This window comes from Marmota flaviventris, chromosome 10 (assembly GCF_047511675.1).
Source record: "Marmota flaviventris isolate mMarFla1 chromosome 10, mMarFla1.hap1, whole genome shotgun sequence".
Classification (NCBI taxonomy): Eukaryota; Metazoa; Chordata; class Mammalia; order Rodentia; family Sciuridae; genus Marmota; species Marmota flaviventris.
In genome coordinates, this window is record NC_092507.1 from 24,844,723 (window position 1) to 24,864,462 (window position 19,740).

General features: G+C 46.9%; 1 protein-coding gene across 1 annotated transcript in view; it reads right to left on the reverse strand.

Annotated features, from left to right (window-relative positions):
* The window catches only part of Csmd2 (CUB and Sushi multiple domains 2), a 539,902-nt gene that overhangs the window by 29,737 nt on the left and 490,425 nt on the right, over positions 1-19,740 (reverse strand). Inside the window, exons 49-55 of the mRNA XM_027937327.2 lie at positions 16,892-17,080; positions 14,050-14,235; positions 13,049-13,243; positions 10,789-10,962; positions 9,092-9,265; positions 2,422-2,595; positions 869-1,057 (exon numbers count right to left, since the gene is read on the reverse strand). Coding sequence (XP_027793128.2) covers positions 869-1,057; positions 2,422-2,595; positions 9,092-9,265; positions 10,789-10,962; positions 13,049-13,243; positions 14,050-14,235; positions 16,892-17,080 — 1,281 coding nt within the window. The remainder of the gene's footprint in view (positions 1-868; positions 1,058-2,421; positions 2,596-9,091; positions 9,266-10,788; positions 10,963-13,048; positions 13,244-14,049; positions 14,236-16,891; positions 17,081-19,740) is intronic.

A 19,740-nucleotide genomic window follows, 5' to 3' on the forward strand; every position in this document is an offset into this window, starting at 1 on the left:
GGAAGCCCCCGGGCTGGAGGGCTCCAGAGTGTGTAGGACAGGGCTCCGCTGAAGGGCTACCACCAGACCTCAGAAGCGTGTCTTCAGCTCCACCCCTGGGGAGATGGGAGAGAATGATCACGGGGCTCCCCTGGGGACCCAGAGGAGAGTGTGGGAGAATGGGCACTGCTCTCATAAGGACACCGAGGCTCTTAACCAGAGGTCGGTGGCCTGAGCACCTTGCCCAGGTTTGGTTCCGTGTTGTCCCCATAACTTTTTCTAAGACAAATGGATGCAGTTATTATTGATGGAGCAGTTTTATGTACCACCCGATAAACGGGCACTCTGTGGATTTTCTCACTGAGTCTTCTAACAACCCTCTGAACAGGGATGAGTGAGATGTCCAGCCATGAAGAAGCCGAGGCTCAGGGAGGGCAGCTAACTTCTCCTGAGCCACACAGCACGCTCAGTGGCAAAGCCAGCTCCTCATCCAGGGAGGCCCTGCCATGGAGCCTGTGGGACTTCGTTTCAGTCCTCCAAAAGAAAGGGGTTCCTGTGCTGCCTTTCTGGAAATCCTGGGAGGGCTAAAATGAGGAGATGGTGTCCCACTAGGCAGTCATTTCTGAAGCCTGCAGAGGTTGGGGGCAATACTAAGAAGAAAGGGAACAGCGAGGAGAAGCACATGAGTTGGTTTGGCAATGAATCCAGCAGGGGCTCAGTGGGGGCCCTGCTATCCAAGGAGCAGCCAGAATGACGGTCACGGTGATGGAACACGCACTTGCGTGAGCACACACCCACACCCACACCCACACCCACACACACACGCACAGGGCCCATCTTTGCCATGGACCACCCCATCAGTCACGCTGAGCAAATGACGCCTACTTACAGAGGCACTGGGGGCGGGGACGGTCCCAGGTGCCGTCCCCCTGGCAGCTGAGCACGGGGGTGCCCAGGAGGTAGAAGCCGTGGTTGCACTGGTAAGACACGGAGGTGCCAAAGCTGAATCTGTGTGGGCCACTGGCATGGACTTGACGGATGCTGTTTTCTTGGTGCCCAGGATCTGTGCAGTTGATGACTGTAATCAAGAGGGACAATTAAGAGGAAGGAAACTCAATGTGAAGACTTTTTTTTTCAACTTTGCAAGGAGAATTCACAAGTCAGACCAGCCACACATTCCCAGAGCAGCAGAACTCCAGGCTGAAGCCAGGTGTCAGAGCTGATCCTCCCCAGGAGGGTGGGCTGGACCTGAGGCTACTGCCCTGTCTCCGCCTAGGTCCCTGAGTCAAGGGATCCATCCTTCATGTCCAGCTGGATGGCACCTCAGAGAAGCCTGCCCCTCCTCATGGAGCGAGGCCCTCCCCTGCACAAATTGTACTGCTGACTTTCCCGGCCTGGGTTGTGACTGGTGCCCGCATATGTCCCTTGGGGGCATGGCCCTCTTACTCGGAGTGCCGGGTCCCTCACACAATGTGGCTCCCACGGCAAAGCTTGTCCACAGCAGGTAGGGCCTGGAAACTGTTTTAATCAATTCTGTGAGTGCTTCAGGGAGACACTAATCCCCTGAGGATACAGTTGACTTTAAAATGTTAAAGTGTTTCCAAAGCAGCTTTACTTAAAATTAGGGTGAGATTTTAGAATAATGACAGTATTATTCATAACCTCTAATATGTGCTTTTGCTTTCAAAACACCTTCACATTCATTATCTAACCAGAGTCTTTTTTTTTCCTCTTTGATAAGCCTTTAAGTATAAGGTACTTATTGACGAGACTCTCAAGACTTCAGTGCTTTACTGCTGTAAAAAGCCTTTAGAAGCTTTAGAAGTTACTTCCTAAATAGTTCAAATAGGGCCAGGATATCCTCTGCCCAGTTTGCCTGTGGAGTCTTTGGTTTCCTCTCTGTGCCTCTTACACACCAGCCCTAGCCCTTTGTCTCAACCCTTAAATTCCTCTGTTATTTTTCTTTCCAACTCTGCTGCTTTAAACAAATTCATCAAGAATAGGGCTCCATTGAATGTGGTTACAATGGAGCTACAGCAGCTAGTGTGCAACCATGAGGAAAGACCAAGATGTTGCTCTGAACCTCATGAGCAGCTATAGAAATAATACTACTTTTAGATTTCTTGCTTATATGAGGAAAAGTAAACCTGTTTGCTTATAAAAGAGTGTGGCTTTATGGGATTATTTGTTCTATGAAATTGCCAACAACTGAAGATTTAGAAAAATGAAGCTAAGTCTTGCTTTCCATATAACCCATGAAGAAATTTTACATGGCCATATCTAGGGGTCGACAGAATTTCCACTTATGACCCTTCTCTGTCTCAAGTGTTCCCTGAGTCATAATAACATAAGGACTGAAGGTCCTGGCTTTTGCTCCTGAGCTACAGAACCACAGAAGGTGGAGGTAGTGAGAGGTAGAGGGGGACAGGAAGGGAGACTCACTTCTGCAGGTAGGCAGCATGTCACTCCATTGCCCGCTGGCCAGGCACTGGGACCTCGCAGCCCCCTCAGCCACATACCCAGGGTTGCAAACAAACTTGACCACATCGTTCAGGTTAAACTGGCTGCCGTGAGTGAGACCGTTGATAGGATTGCCTGGGTGTCCACAGGTGATCGCTGGAACCCAAACAGAAGACAGGTAAGCCCCCTGTTGTTCCACACTCCCCGAGATTCAGCCTCTTCTCCCTGGCATGACATTCGAACGGGGTCTCCATCCTACTCCAGGGCAAGCAGGACTTCGCCTTCAATGGGGCAGTGGTCAAGGTGGGGAGAAGCTCCATGAGCCCGCGCGTTCACTGCGAAGATCTGTGAAGTGGCAGCCTGGGAGAGGACCCTCCAGTTTCACCAGGTGGGCGGGGGGGCTTGGCCCCCTCCCCAAGGTTAAAAACCATGAGCCTGGTGCTTAGGATTACAACCCTCTGGGATACCACCTTTGAAGGCACAGAGACAACAAAACCTGCAAAGGAAGCTGAGGAATGGTGGGAAAAGGAGCGAGCATGGCTCAGGAGGAAGGGGCAGTGTCATGGAGGCCAAGGGCAGAGCTGCAAGGCATGCTGGCACCCCATAGGTCAAGTAAGATAAGGACAGAACAACGTCCACCAATGCATCCGAAGGGGCACTGGTGACCTGGCAGTGTCTCTTGGTCTCTTGTGGGCTCTCTGACTCTCACATATTCCCAGGCCCTGTTCACGGAGCAACAGTAGCCGAGCAGCTGCTGCCACCAGGTACCATATCCTGTATCCCCACACAAGGGCCTGGAGCTGTCTGGGTCCCGGGTCACTGTCTGCTTCAGAGCTCCGGCTGCCATGCCTTGGACTCCCATCCCACAGCTCCTGGGCAGCAGGGCCCTGAGGACTCTGTGACGTGGTCCAGGACCAGAGCTCCTACTGCCTGGGAGGTTCTTTCTGGTTGGAGCAGAGAAATGGTGGGGGCGTAACTCAGATTTCAGTGGCCCTGGCTGCCAATGTGGGAAGAGGTGGAAGCAATTTGAGTAGGCAAAGTTGTCAAGCAGTAAGTTCATGCGACAGTTAATTTCATGTGTTAATGAGGCCAATCTGTGGTACCCAGATGTGTTCAAATGTTATTCTCAGTATTTCCGTGAAGGCATTTTTTTTTAGATGAGTATGACATCTAAATCAGGAGATTCTGAGTAAAGTGGATCATCTGCCATAGTGTGGGTGGGCCTTGCCTAACGTGGTGAAGACCTTGATAGAAAACACCTGACTTTCCTGGAAGACGAGAGGCTTCTGCCTGCAGACTGCCACCAGCCAAGAACAGCAAGGCCCCCCAAGTCTCCAGCCTGTGCTGCAGATTGTGCACTTGCCAGCCTCCATGGCTGCATGAGCAGTTTCCTCAAATAAACCCCTCTCTCTCCAGACACACACACTTCCTGTTGGGGCTGTTTTTCTTGAGACCTAACACAGGCTGCAAAGGGGAAAAGGGAAGGCATCACCAGGGGAAAGGAAGGGTCCTGCTAAGGCATCAGCACTCAACAGGGTGTTGAGAGCCACAGCCGAAGGGCCCCAGCAAACTTCCAGCTGCCAGCAATCCAGCTGCCGGCAGATGATTGGCTCACAGCGGCCCCAGCAACATCTAGCTGATTGGCTCCTCTGCGGTGATGCTCATTGGACTGTTTCCCTGCCCTTTCAGACCACGGAGCTGCTCATTGGGGGACTTTTTGGCTCTGCCCACGTGACCCAGCCAATCGGCCTTAAGAGCAGGAGGATTGTGGGAGGTGGAAAGAAGCTTGGGGGGGGAGAGACAGGCTTGTGGAAAGCCGGTGGTGGCAGTTGAGGCTCTGAGGATTTTTCCTGAGAGGCTGTTTTGTTTGGCGTGTGTGGTTCTAAAAATAAAGTTAGTTTCTTTTGACAAGTGGCTTCTGATTGTGGCTGGCCCTCTTGGACCCCTGGTTCTTAATTTCTTGAGGGCAAGACTATGACACACTCCATTCTCCACGACACCCAATACAGTGCCTGGCAGTCCTGGGTGCTAAGGAAAGTTGGTTGAATATGGCTGAGGGAAGCAATAAAAAAGAAACAGTGAGAACGGAGGAGAGAGCGTTCAAGACAGACTAAGCTCACCACGGAGGCAGGAGGGAAGGAGACCCAGAGTCTAGTGGAGGGACAGCCCTGGACAGGGAGAGGGATTCTTCTGCTACTAGGGTGGGAAGGGCAGGGATAGATGCGGATGAGATGGGTGGGGAAGCAGGAAGTAGAAGGGATTATTGTCTATGGCTTCTATCATCTCTGCAAAATAGAGACCGGGATGATCCGATTACCTAATGGTGGTGGGGTTTATATGCATGAGCTCATTTCATCTCAACAGGCAGGGTCATTATCCCCATGGGAAAGAGACTATCAGGGGAGTTGAGAGACTTGTTCGGGGGCTCCGTTTCCAAGGGGCTTATCTGAGTTCTGAGCCCGGCTTCTCATTCCAGGCCAGCTTTGCCACTTTAGCTAGTTCCCCAGAGTATAGGCAGGGGTGTGGAATGTGGGTCTTCAGAAGGCTGGCGAAAGCATGAAATAGCCGTGTGGGCCCAGGGCAGGGGAGCTAAGGAGGGCAGTGCAGGAGGGAGGGAGGTCCGGAGTCTGGTGGACGCCGGGGAAAGTGAGTTTACATGGACAGCAGCCAATGCAGGGCCTTTGACAGAGTAAGCACCCCCACAAGTCTCTTCTTTTACTAGTTTTTTTTTTTTTTTAACCAGGGATTGAACCCAGGGGTGTTCAACCACTGAGCCACATCCCCAACCCTTTTAAGATTTATTTTGAGGCAGGGTCTTGCTAAGTTGCTGAGGCTATCTTTGAACTCGAGATCCTCTTGCCTTAGCCTCCACAGCTGCTGGGATTACAGGCGTGCGCCACTGCGTCCGGCTTGTTCTTTTACTTGCCTTTCTCCTCTAGGTAGCATGCCAGGCTCAGTGCTCGAGAAGAGAAAGGGGCCAGCATAAGGGATCCTGGATTCTGTGATGTGTCAGGGTGGCAATATCACCACCCAGGTCACTGTCATCACTAGGCTGGCAGCAGCAGCAATAGGGTTCTGTTCTAACCATTCTCGTGTATTAATTTATTTAATCCTCAGGACAGGGACTGAGGGACTGGCTTTTCAGAGCTGATGAAATTAGCACCCACCCAGTGCATGAGCTGCTTGGTCTGCAGTCATATAGCACGTGGTGTCTGGCTGGAGCTGGGTGTGCGCCGGGTGGTTGAGGCCCACGGCTGTGTGCCTGCCTCCTCACTGTGCCGCCTGGTAATACCACCCAGGCCTAAAAACGAATATCTTTAGGTCAGGCAGACAGTCTCCATCCAGACCCCTGCTCTCTCCATTATTCACACAAGAAACCTCTTCATGTACATTGGGTGCCAATTTCCTGAAGGCATTTGAATTTGCATCTTCTCATGAAGCTGAACATGGTTTGTTTAGATGTATCTGAAGGTGTGACTGGATACCAATGGGTCTTGCTTTCTGTACATTAATAATTCTTAAGCCACCACGAGGACTACTGTTCATGCATTGCTTAAACAGCAAGTCTTGTGATTTTTGTTATGCTTTAGATATGAGGTGTCCCCCAAAAGCTCATGATTGAGACAATGCAAGAAAGCCCAGGAATGAAATGATTGGGTTATGAGAGCCATAACCTATTTGGTGCATTAATCCACTGACGTGGTAACTGCAGGCAGGTAGGGTGTGTCTGGAAGAAACAGGTCACTTGGGGCATGCCTTTGGGGTTTACATTTTGTCTCTGGTGAGGGGAGCTCTCTCTGCTTCCTGGTGGCCGTGTTCTGAGCTGCTTTCCTCCTCCATACCCTTCCACCAGGATATTTTGCCTCACCCTGGGCCCAGAGCCATGGAATCGGCTGTCAGTGGACTGAGATCTTTGAAACTGTGAGCCCCAAATGAACTTTCTCTTTTCTATTTTGTTCTTGCCAGGTCTTTTGGTGACAGTGATTAAAAAGCTAAAATAACTTCATGGCCCTATCCTGTATAGGAAAAGCCAAATAAAGACAAAGATAAAAATGAAGAACATAACCCTCCACTTTACATAAATCTCACTTTAGGGAACTTTAAAAAGTGAGAAATTGTCCAAATTGCTTCCAGGCAGTGGAGGATAATGGTGGTTGCCTAAATCTAAAAGTTGTAGATTAACAAGAACAAATGAAAGTACAGAAAACCCACACCTGCAGAGAAAACAGAGAAGGCTACAAACTTTAAATGATGCGAAGTAGAGAAATAAACACTAAACCCAGGTACAGTGTGCCAGAATTAGTTCTACAACTATAACCCAATAGAATGTAATAAAATAAAAGAAGACCTGAATCTACACATTCACAGATGCACAGAACACCTGGGGAAATTGTCTTGGAACAGTCAACTCTAGAGGCATTACCTGGCTAAAATATTAGACTTTAAGAATAAAGGAAAAAAAATAATCAGGACCCCCAGAAAATAATTCAATAGCTTATAAAATGGAATCAAGCCAATCTTATAATTCTAAACGTTGGATACATAGCAATGGCAAGGAGAAGGGTTGTTACCAGTGGCAGTGGCAGGGGAGACAGGGAGATAGTGTTAAAGGGTTCAAGGTTGTAGTACAAGTAAGATCCAACCCACAGCATGGCAGCTTCAGTTCACAGGACTGTACTGTGCAGTGGAAATTTCCTAAAGCAGCTTTGGGTGCTCTCCCCACAAACACCCGAAGGGAAGTAGGTGAGAAGATGGAGATGCTAATTACACGGAGTGTACTAAGCCTTTCATTGGATCTCCAAACATTCTGTAGTTCAGTTTGAATACATACAATAAAAACGAAAGTGTGAGAAAAAAAAAAGAGTAACATGCTAAGCAAAATAATGGTGGAGGAACACTTTTTAGACAGTCAAAGCAATAAGGTGGCCAGGGATTTTCCAATCCAGCTGTCCTTCAAGTTTAAAGGTACAGAAAAACAGTTTTAAATATGCAAGAACTTGGGAGAATATTATGCAAGGAATCTTATTGAAGAATCTACTAGAGACTGAGCTTGACCCTACTAAGAGATAACTGGGAAAACTTCAATAGATTGGGTGAGCTTCTGATATATTTAATTATAGATCTAGGAGTAAAGGTGGGGGGAAAGATAGAATATATAAATACTGTCATAAATATTTTATGTCCTGACAAAGTAGGAATAATCCAACTAAAAGTGAAAGGAAAGGGGAAAAGGGAAAGAACATAGAATAAGCTCATTGTTGTATAAACAGGTAAAAATTGATAAACTACATAATAAAAAGTTAAGTCAGACAATCAGAGCTAATGGCATTAAAATGTTACAAGTACAGAAGTAAGCAACAGAACAAAGATTCAAGCTTTCCTAAATACCTAAAGAAATGAAAAAGAAAGCAAAGAAACACATCTTACAGAGATATACTATACTATTTTACAATACTAACTACATAAAGATGACAGAATTGAGACCAAATGGATCAGACCTATCAATACACATGAATGAGTTTAACTCATAAAAGGAAGATTTTCAAGTTGACTCACGAGGCAAGTTTAAATTCAATGCTGTGCATGAGAATCACACTTGATTTAAGAGATTCATCCACCATTAAATGGATGGTCAAAGACCATATCAGGAAAAAGAATCAAAGTAGGAGTTGGTGTAAGCCTGATATCAAGCAAAGTAAAACTTCAACTAAAAAAATGTTATCAGTGATGAAGAAGACAGTTTTAAAGGCTAAAACCCACAATTTGACATTCATGCCAATAATTATGAATATCTATGCACCCAATAACACAGCAATTACCTTTATTTAGCAGAAACTACAGAGTCAAAGGCAGCCTCAGGAACTTAGTGAGGCCCTAAGCAACTCAGAGAGATCCTGTCTCTAAATAAGACACAAAAAAGGGCTGGGGATGTGGCTCAGTAGTTAAACGCCTCTGGGTTCAATTTCTGATAATAAAGAAAGAAAGAGAGAAAGAAAGAAAGATACTGCAAGGAATGCAAGAAAAAGTGGAAACACACTGATAATAGGAAACTTTAAATATACATCTTAGGAAAAAAAGGCCAAGTAGACCAAAATTAGCAAGAATAAAGAGGACATAAGCAACATGATTTATGAAATACATATCTACATGACTCTCTCTCTCTCTCTCTCTCTCTCTCTCTATATATATATACACACACACACACACACACACACACACACACACATACATATATATATGGACAGAGAGATACTATAATACCAAAATTACAGACTTTCTCACAAATGATAAACCTTCATTATGACACTCTCTGAGATACAATTAAAACAGGTGATCAAAAATAATTCCATAGGTTTAAATACTTATGTCAATAAAAATCTATACAAATGAAAGAATGAAAGCAAATGAATTAAAATCCCAACTCTGAAGCTAGGACATGACTATTAAGGCAAACCAAATCATAGGGAAGAAACAATCCAAGTGAAAGCAACAATTAATGATGTGGACAACTGAAAACAATGGAGGTCATGATTACATCTTTGAGAAAGAAAAAAATAAAAAAAGGATAACTCTACGAATCTTCTAGCTAACCTAAGAGAGGGTCCGTGTTGAATCTGAGCCGGGGACTAGGGAGAGCGGGTGACATACTTACGCACACAGAAAGGGGTCTTGCCCGACCAGTGGTGGTCCTGCTGGCAGATGCGCACTGACATGCCGATGAGGCGGAAGCCGGCGTTGCACTGGTACACCACGCTGCCCCGGTAGTTGTAGTTCTCTCCGTTGATGTGTCCGTTGACGATGGGCTCAGGGGTCCCACAGTGTCCAGCTTGGGTGGGAGATGGGAAAGAAGAAATCAAAGAGGTGCTTCCAGAAAATGAGGCAGAGCTTGGTCAAGGTGGAGAGCGACAGGGATGTGGGGGGAAAGCACCGAGTCCCAAACACCCTTCACTTTTCCCAGCTCCCCCTGAAAGTAGCAATACAGGAGTGACTTCAGGAATCACAATCATGATAGAAATGGTCTCGAGGGCACGGCAACCCCCAATCGCAGGGTTGCATCCCAAATGGCCACCTGTTTCTGAGTTTTTTTGCTGTGTCTGCACACATGTGGGAACTTACCTGCCTCAGAGATTGCCATGGCTTAGATAAGTTCCTGGAAGGCCCCTGTGCTGGGCCCCCATCCCCAGCCCACAGCACTGTTAGAAGGTGGTCAGAAGCCGTAAGAGGTGGGGCCTATTGGGGGAAGTTAGGTCACTGGGATGCGGGGTGCTCTTGAAGGGGATATTGGGACCCTGCTCCTGTCCAGGTTCTTTGCTTCCTGGACGCCATGAGGTGAGCAGTTTCCTTGGTTCCAAGTTCCCACGTGATGTTCTGCCTCACCACAGGCCCAGAGCAACAGGGCTGAGTGACCATGGCCTGGGACCTCTGACACCATGAGCCATGAACTTTCCTTTTTACAAGTTGGTTACCTTAGGCATTCTGTCAGCGCATGGAAAGCTGACTAACACAGGGGTGTCTCTCTTTCCCATCAACCAGCATTTACTGACCTTCAACCTCATGGAGGATGCCACGGTCTAATTAAGGCTGTCAAAGCCTAGTCGTATTAAAAACACTATATAAAAACATGTGGTTTGGCTAATTTTCTTTCCTTTTTGAGTGGCACTTGGGTGAGTTATCTTTATTCAATGGGGTTTGAGTAGCAGGTCTTCCTGGCATTCTGTTGGCTCCTCTATTGGCTTCCTTTGGCGCTGTGTGGAAATAACCCATGACTGTGTGCTTAACAGGGGCTTGAGAGGGTGGGAGGGCAGCACTGTCCACCCAGGAGAGATGGCCCAACTGGTTCTGTGAGGTTTGTGTGGCTGAGACCCTCTTTTGGAATTGAGAAAGGAGCAAGAGGACAGAGAAATGAAAACTTTGTATTTTGTAAGCCAGGTTGCTTTTATATGTGTCTTTTTCTTACCATGTATGTAAGAAAACACACACATATATGCACATATGATGTAATTCACATATATACATACATATGTATTTTAAATAATTTGCTAATATATAATATAAAGGGTATTTGAGGTATGTTACAGGAATGTGTCTCTGTAAGGTGGGGGCTGGGGCTTCACCCCTTATGCAAGGGCCAATAACAAGGGGTTGTTTTTCTGGTCATAATGAGAACCCCTCAAAGGCTGGTCTCATCAGACTTGAGTGCTCCAACAGAAGCTGGTTTGGGGTTTTAGTCATGGCAGCTGCAGAACGGTGTTTGGGGTAAACATTTTCCGACAGAAGGTAAAATGATCTTGGTGAAAAGCGGGCTCCCAGCTTTGGAAACATCTAGTCTGTCTTGAGGAGACCACTTACCCAGGCAGCGGACTTCTGAGCCGCTCCAGAGCCCGTTGGCCAAGCATTCCCGCACCCTGGAGCCCACCAGAGTGTACCCGGAATTGCAGGAGAAGATGGCAGTGGCCCCATAGACAGACAGTGTTCCAATGCGGTGGCCACTGGGGGGCGTGGGGAGCTCTCCACAGGAGGTGACTGAAAGGACCAGAAAACACACAGTCGGCTTTAAGAGGAGGGAGACGTGCTGCTTTCGATGAACATGAATTATGACAAAAGTAACATGGGTTTAGCCTTCCTCCCCAGGAACTCAAGACCAGAATGTGGGTTGTGACATGGATTTGTGTGATGTGATATCTCAGCTGCAGGTGTCTCTGGAAGGACCAGAGGAGCTATTATATCCTTGACTCTACTCCAGATGCCCTCAATATCTGGAGATAATAAGGCCCAGGCACCTGTATTTAAGAAAAAAAACTCCTCAGGAGGTTCAGCCATGCACTGTGGTTAGGAAGAGGTGGCGATTCTGTACTCCCCAGTGCCCTGGGCAGGCACTGCCAGTCAACCTCTCCTCTTCTGCTGAAGCCAGGGTGGCCTCAGGCTCCCTCTAAGAGCTCTTCTGATGGCCTGTGGCTGACGATCGCCTAATCACCAAGCTGCACTGCAGTGAGGCTGTCCTATACTCGTGACCTTGGGGATCTCTCTCGCACTCTCTCTCTCTCTCTCTCTCTCTCACACACACACACACACACACACTCACATATGAGTACATCACACTGTAAGGCCCACACCCTTCCCTTCCCTTCTACAGTGGTGTGAGGGTGGCCTTAGGCCTGAGACTAAGCAACACCATTTTAAAAACTCCAGTTTGAAACCTGCAGTCTCACCAGGCACACCCACAGAGCCCTCCAGTGTGGCCTCAGACAAGTTACTTCCCCTCACTCTGATAAACAGAGTGAAGCCCCTGGCAGGCTGTCCTTCCCTGATAAGAGGGAAAGGTGAGAAGATCAGAGTGGAGACCACCAGACAGATGTTTCTGACGCCAGGGTAAATGATGTCACTGAGAAATCCAGTGGTAGCTGATAAGGATTGAAAAGGGGGTCAAAAGCCCCAAAATTTAGTATAATAATAGAGCAAATGAACAGGGATTCAGCCAGTTGAAACAAGGATGCACTCGAGCTGGAGAGCCTGACGAGGACCTGACATCCCATCACTTGTCATCGTTCCTGATCCTCTGTGTGATCCTCACTGCTCTTAAACTCTACTGCCTGTCTGGACCTTGGTGAGAGCTGCAACTTCTCTCCACGACACTCTCCTCAACTGGTCGTCCACTCCACACCAGGAAAAGCCTGCCTTGGTTCCGGACCTGGTCTCCACGGTCTGAGTGAGTGTGCATCTGCTGGACATAAAGCCTAAGGCTTGAGACTTCTGAACTTAGCACGCAGAGGGAATGTCTGTCATTAGCCTGTCATGATTAAGTGTGTTTGCAGTACTTAGAATTAATCTAGAATTGTTTGCTGTGAATGGATTAATCTAGAATTGTTTGCTGTGAAGTGATTACGTCTATTGCAGTGCCTAGCATTAAGAATTGTTGTTTTCTTGATTAAGAACCTATAGAGTGAAATTATATTGAGTAAGTTGAGTGAATAAAGCATTGAAAGGGGCAGAAACACGTGGACATTCTTTATTTCTCCCCTCGACTGCATACGTTGCAATTTTGCCCCCTCCCAACAAGTGGAGATCCCAAGAGCACTCCCTAATTAACCTCTGTTTCCAACTTACTTCCCAGGAACCATGACCTTTGAAGTACATTAAAGAACTGAAGAAAAATAACAGTGAAGAAGGAGAGGAAGACAGACTCAGGTGTCTCGTCCCTGTGCAAGCCTCACACCTGCACACCATGTCTCACCACACACCACATTATCATTGCTTCTTTGTCTGCTGCTCTAGTCCTGCAAGCTCCTTGCTGGTAGGAAACACAGCCTTACTTCTTTATACCCCTACAACACCTGGAGTACCCCGCTGTGGGGCCTAAGGAATGTTGAACAAATGAATTAGTGCATGCTCACCTGTACAGCTTATTAAAAATGTACCTTCTAATATGATGACAAGATGCTAAGAAGTACTTTGTCAGTGGATCAGGCATTTTCCCAGCCCCTGATTCTAGGTGTGTGTACAAAAAGAGGACACTACAATCCCTGGAGGTACCCCTCCTCTCCCCTTCTCCAATGTACCCCCCCATAGGAGACCCTGTGCAAACTTGCCTACCCTTCCCTCCTGGGCTTACTTTGGCAGGTGGGCATGGAATCCCCAAGGCTCCATTTGCCATTGGCCTGACAGCGGATGACCCTCTGGCCAGTGTAGTAGTAGCCAGGGTCACAGATGAGCATCAGCTGGGCCTGGAACTGGTACTGGGTCTCAAAGATGAGCCTCCACCTGCCATGCTCCACACTGATACTGCTGACATCAGGACAGGTCACAGCTGGGGGAACAAGGAGGGAGGAAGGTTAATCAATTATGGAAGACAGTGCAGGAGCCCAGAGCTGGGGACTGGAGAACCCAATGCAGTCATGATAAATTCAAGAACCTTAAGTCCTTAGGGAGGTTTGGAAAATGGGTGAAGTGTTGGGGAGAGGGATATGGCAAACTGAGGAGTGCAGATCAGAAGAAGAAGGAGAAGGAGAAGGAGGAGGAGGAGGAGGAGGAGGAAGAAGAAGAGGAGGAGGAGGAGAGAAAAAAGAGGAGGGAGATGGTACTCAGTCACGGTTGATGATTGGTTTGGTTGGTTGTGGGAATGCATGTTCCATTTGGTCAGGCCTTTATTTTCCAGGAGAAGCCAAGAATCTGGATGTTTATTGAAAATTCCCTGATTTTAGACTGTTGAGAAGCATTTTTTTTTTTTTTTTACAAAGCACAGTGTAGGCCAAAGGAAACCAAAAAACCTGTATCTTTGACCTAAGTATGACCATGAGGCTGCCAATTTGGATTCTAGCCTAAAAGTCATCATTTCAGATTTTTGTGATGGAGGGACATTCATACACACTCTCTGATGGTTTCTCCATTAGACGAGGTCACTTGTAAGTTCTGTGGTGGTTTCTGGAAATGTCCCCGGGCACAACAGTCCATTAGTCCTCTGAGAGTAACTTCAATGGCAGCCCAAGCTGGCAGAGGCCACTCCTCCCCTCTCCGAATCCCTCGACTGTCATGTACACGTTCCCCTCTTCAGCTCAGCCCTTGCAGGCATCTTGTCTGCTGCCTACCCAGCCCCTCCATTGCCCAGGGACTCACGGACACACTGAGGGGGGACGTTGTGGTTGCTCCACAGGCCTGTCTCCAGACACTCCGCGGTGGCCTCTGCGCCAGCCGCGAGGTGGTAGCCTTCGCTGCAGCTGTACACAGCCTTGGTCCCCACCGTGTACTCCTTGCCAAACACCATTCCATTCTTGGGGGCATCAGGAAGACCGCAGGAAAGAGCTAGAAAGGAGAGATGCATCATGAGTTTCTGGATGGGGTTCTGGGAAATACTTTGATCTTTATTCTTCTCTCTAGGGCCCTAATAATATTATAGTAAAAAATAATAAAAGGGAAAAGACTCACAATAAAAAAAGAAATGGGAGTGTCATTGGCAGAGATTTTGAGTGAAGAAAAATCTGGAAGATGAAGTAAAGACAGAAGTGCCTAGATAGATTAAATGAAGCAAAAAATCTGCAGCTCAGAAATATATGGGAAAGGCTTCAGGGTGAGACTTCCCTCCCTTCCCACAAATACAGCATAGGGGCATTCAAGCATCTATTTTCCAAACAAAATAGAGATTTTTGTCTCTCTTACTTAAGGTCAGGGGAAGAACTCTTCAACAAACTAGGGCAGCTATGGTGGGAGTTGCCATCCCAGAAGAGAGTTCTTTTCCTAGAATTTAAGGTCTCTGAACCTAAGGGATGCCCCTCTAATATCCTGGCTACACCTCATCTCAACCTCTTATTCATGGGAGAGACCTATGGGCAAAGATATTTGTATAAAATAACAACAAAGGCAATCCACATTTGCTGCCTGGAAAAATCAACCTAGCCTTTACTTTTTAAATATGAATAATCACAGATCATTACATGTAGGAGGAACACCAGTAGGTGTCCATGTGATACACAAAGATAAGATTAAAAAGTAGGGGAAAAGATCCCCTTAGGAAACAGAGATAATTCAGTAAACAGAAGATGTGCAATCTTTAGATTCACAGTGTCTTGAGGCACCTGGGGACCTCGGGTGAAGGAGTGACAGCAATCACCTCTCATGGCCCTGCTCTCATGGATAGCTGAGAGGACAGAAGAGGACTCCTCAGCCAGCGAGAGGATAAGTCTGAGTCTCATGTTCTCCATGCCTCAGTGACATCCCCCAATCTAGAGGTAAAGGGACATTTCTGTGGGTCAGGGAGGAGAAATACAAGCACAAAGTATCTGAAACGTATGGAATGAAACCTCTGTGGGAAGACTACACGGAGCCAGAGAACGGGTCTGGGGAGGACAGAGAGGTATTTGGGGACCCAGAATCTCTCAGGTAGAGTGAATTCATGGTTTGAAAGAGAGAATGTCAGACCCTTCCTGACCCTGAAAATGGGAAATGGTGTTGGTGGAGATTAACTCCCCTACTTCAAGGGCCACAGCACACATATGCTCAGGAGGTACCCGTGAAGAAGGAGTGAGGAGAGCCTCCTGGGTAGCCAGCGAGGGTGTGTGCTTGTGGGGTATAGAACCAGGATTCCAGAGAACACAGAGGGAGGGCATCGGAAGGAGGCTTAGTGTGGAGTGGGAGGAAGGCACGTGGAGCAACACCAGGATGGCTTCCTTTGAGAGTGACAAAGGTAACAGACAAGGGTAGTTTGCAATGGGAGCTCTGGACAAAAGACTTGTCTATGTTGATGTGATTAAAGACACAAACTGAAGCCAGATAATATTTGCCACTTGTGGACAGTCAGTTCTTTGTGACCTTTGCTTAGGGCTTACAGTAGAATATTAACAACACACTATTTCTTCTCTTTGGGAAAGAGCAGGCTCAGACCAGTAGGTTGTGAGGATCAGCAATGATGAATGTCACTAAAAGCACTTCACCACACTGGGAAGCAAAGAAAAATAAAATCTAACAGCAGCATAATTTCCTCTTCTTGTCTATATAAAGGACAAAGTTTTCCTCTTCTTTTTGAAATGCAGTACATATTGTTGAGATTGTGGAATAAAAGACAATCTCCATGTGCCGCTGGTAGAAGTGTAAATGAGGACAACATTTGTAAAAGGCTTTTATCAAAAGCTATTAATTTTGCATATTTTGTGATTCAACAGTCTCATTTCTGGGCATTTATTTTGATGAAATAAACATGGATGTTCATAAGATGGAGTTAAAAGTTTTGGGTAGCAAAAAGTATGGACTCCAAATGACCCAGAGTAGAACTATACTTGATTACACATCAGTTTTCCCATAATGCTATGCAACCACCAAAAATAATAATGAGGAAGTTATTTGAATTATTTGAAAGGTATTGATAAGATATTAAAAGTTTTATACACTGACGATCCTATTTTTGCAATCAATCTATAGAAAACCAAAGGAAACGAGCTGAAATGTTAGCAGTAGCAATTTCCTGTGATGGAATTATTGTTCATTATTGCTTTTTTTTTTTTTTGCACTATTTGTAGTTGTATTCCCCCCCCCCCCCCGCCCCGCCAGATTCCTAGTCTAAATGTATATTCCTCCAGGGGTCAAAAGTGAAGTCTAAAAGATACTGCCTGCAAGCTAAAGGGTAGTCTGTACATTTCAAGTGTCTGATCAACTCACTTGCTCCCCTCCTCCCCTCCTCTGGGAGCCTTCCCTCACTGTCTAGTGGGTGGATCCGTTCTTACTCTGTCACTCTGCATTTATGTGCTCACATATCCATCTCCCCCATGGCTCTGAAAACAGAGACTGCTATGCATATGTCATCCCAGGGCTGAAGGTATTATGGGTGCTTGGTAAATATTTGCTAGATTAATGAATTCATTATCAAACCCCTGGGAAACCTGCATGTGGAAGTGACTCATTTTGACAGAAGCCAAGAGTTGAGTTAGATCCCAGTCGCTTTGTGACTTGCTTCCCACCTGCTTCTCACCTTGACAGAGAGGAATGGCCTCGCTCCACAGGTGGTACCCCTGGGGGTGCCGGGTACAAATGGCCATGCTGTGTCCCACCAAGCGGTATCCTGTGTTGCAGCCAAAGTGGATGGAGCCGCCGGGCTGGGTGGTGGTCTGGCCCAGAATGAAGCCGTGGAGTGGAGCCCTGGGCAGGCTGCAGTAAGGGGCTGAACAACAAGATGTGGCTCAGGGAACCAGGTGTGAGCAGGAGCACAGGTGGTCTCTCATGCTGGCCCCTACCCCTTCTCCGCCCCCCCACCCCCGTCCCCCATTTCTTTATCTTGGCCACTGCCGTGTCGTGTCCTCTGCTATTTAGGAAGGTCTGAGTGGTTGATATTGGGAAAAAGAAAAAAGCCAGTTTAAAAGCAAAAGCAGAATAAAGGAGAATTTAAAAAACTGCTCCATGAAGAACTGGGTCCTCTATGAGGCCTGAGGGCAGCCCTGGATGCATGGCCCGGATCAGGCTCCCTGGCATCCTTGGAAAGTGCAACCCAGTGAGATTGGCTCCTGAAAGGTGAGACTGCAGGGCCTCAGTTTCTAACCTCTCCAAGCCCGTGACTTGGGACAAACCACTGAAACTTGTTTAGCACTAGTGTCCTCCCCTGGAAGTTGGGATCTACACATATCCACCTCAGGTCTGTGGACAATTTAAAAAACACCATGTATATAAAGCTGCCAGCACAGTGCAGGGCGCTGAGTGCTCCATTAATGATTGCTCTCCTTTTTTTTTTCTGCTATGTAGGGGACCCGGGAATCCAGGACATAAATTCCCCGACATGTCCCCTCGACATATGGCTTCAGTGTTTTATCCATTTGTCCAACATAAAGATTTAGCATGTCCATTTGCATGCCAACGTCTGTTCTAAGTGCTCAGGAGACAGCAGTGAAAGAAACAGGAAAGCATCCCAGCCTGAAAACTCACATGACAAGCCCTGCCAGGGACCTGCAGGCCCATCCCGGGAGGCTGTGAAAGAGGGATGACTTCAGGACAAGTGGCATGTGCCCCTTTGTTTGCCTGAGGAGTCCTTGGTTGGGTCTCCCAGGCCAACAGGGATGAGGGAAGAGGGCACCAGTCTCTGGCCTCTTCTTGTCTGGGATCACACTCCTCTGTGAACAGAACTGGTGGTTTAAATATCTCCACACCATATCATGAGTGTCCTTCCTCTCTTTGTCCCTTCTGTCCTGCATATATTGTATCTATGAGTCCCCCTCACTCAGGGACATGTTATAAAATACACTTAGTCACAGTGAAAGACACATGCAAATTAAACATATCTACTATATTGTAATTATTAAGTACTAATTGTTGTTGCAAATGTAATCAGCCCCCTTTCTAGGTGGCATATCTGCTGTTTGTACACCTGGATCACTGCTCCCAAACGGATGAGTCTCTGAACATCAAGAATAGGGCAACTCCTTAATAGTTTTTAGTTCCCAATTTATCAACAAAGGTAGGAAATGCTGATTTCCCTTTAGACTGAGTAGCTGAACTGTCCCAAGTCATAGGCCTGGAGAGAACTGAGTCTCGTTCTTCCCTGAGAGGCACCTAGAGGTTTCTTTTTCATCAAGAGGAAACTGAGGCCGGAAGCAGTTCAGTGCCTTGGTAAATAATCCTAGAGCTAGACTGTAAATAGAGCTGGTGGCTGATCCTGGGGTGGTCATGATTCCCCACCCCAGGGTGTACATCAGGGAAAGGAGAGAACGTGGAAACTGGACCCCGAGGTAGTAAAGATCTATCTCCTCCCAGGCTCCCTGCAGCTTTATCTGGTTGTCTCTCCCTGGAGGCCATACTCCAGGGTTCTTTAGAACTGCTCTAGTGGGCCCTCTAAGTTTGGGCTGGTCTTGTAAGTAGGAGGCCCAAGCAAGACATGAATCAAGAAAGACAAGCAATACCAAAGGCAGAACTTGAGAATTTGATGTCCCTCCCTAACAATATACTTCAGAAATGTGTCCCATACTTGTTTGGAGTATGCTGAGGGGCACTGGGCATGGTGGAATTCCCCATGGCCTTAAGTAATTCAATTCCCCCCTCCAAGCTTGCTGGGCACAGCCAGCAGTCAGGGGGCCCACCACCCTTCCGAGTGGGTATCAAGCAGCTTGGCAAGTTCTCTTCCAACAAGTCAGTAATGGCAGTGTGGGTAGATTTGGTTTTCTCCATCTCATTACATGCCCAGGGATAGTTCTGTGTTCCTGAATCAGCTGTTTGTGTGGCTTGGCCTTTGATCTAACTCTGCCTATAAGATGTGGCTTGTCATAAAAGAGAATGAAACCCTGCCACCTGGGGCCATGTGGATGGAACTGGAGGACATTCTGTTAAGTGAAATAAGCCAGGTACAGAGAGACAGTACTGCATGTTCCCACTCATATGAACAAGCTAAAAAGGCTGATTTCACAGAGATAGAGAGTAGAATAGGGGTTGCCAGAGCCTGGGAAGGAGAGCCGGCAGAGGGGACAGAAAGGGGTCGGTTCTCAGGTACAGAAATACAATTAGACAAGAGGAATAAATCCTATAGTGCTCAGCAACACAGTAGGGTGACCCTCGTCAAAAATAAATTGTATATTTCAAAATAGCGAGATAAAGGTTTTTAATTATTTTCAACATAAGTGGTAGACGTTTCGAGTGACAGACTTGCTAACTGCCCTAGTGTGATCACTATATACTTTTACACATCTAGGGGTACAGTGTGGCATATACGTAATATACATATACAGATATATCTATGTCTCACTGTACCCATAGATACGTAAAGGTTTATGTGTTGACTAAAAAAATAAAAAATAAAAAAGCAATAGGAATCAAAAAGACGGGGCTTGCAGAGCAGAGGAG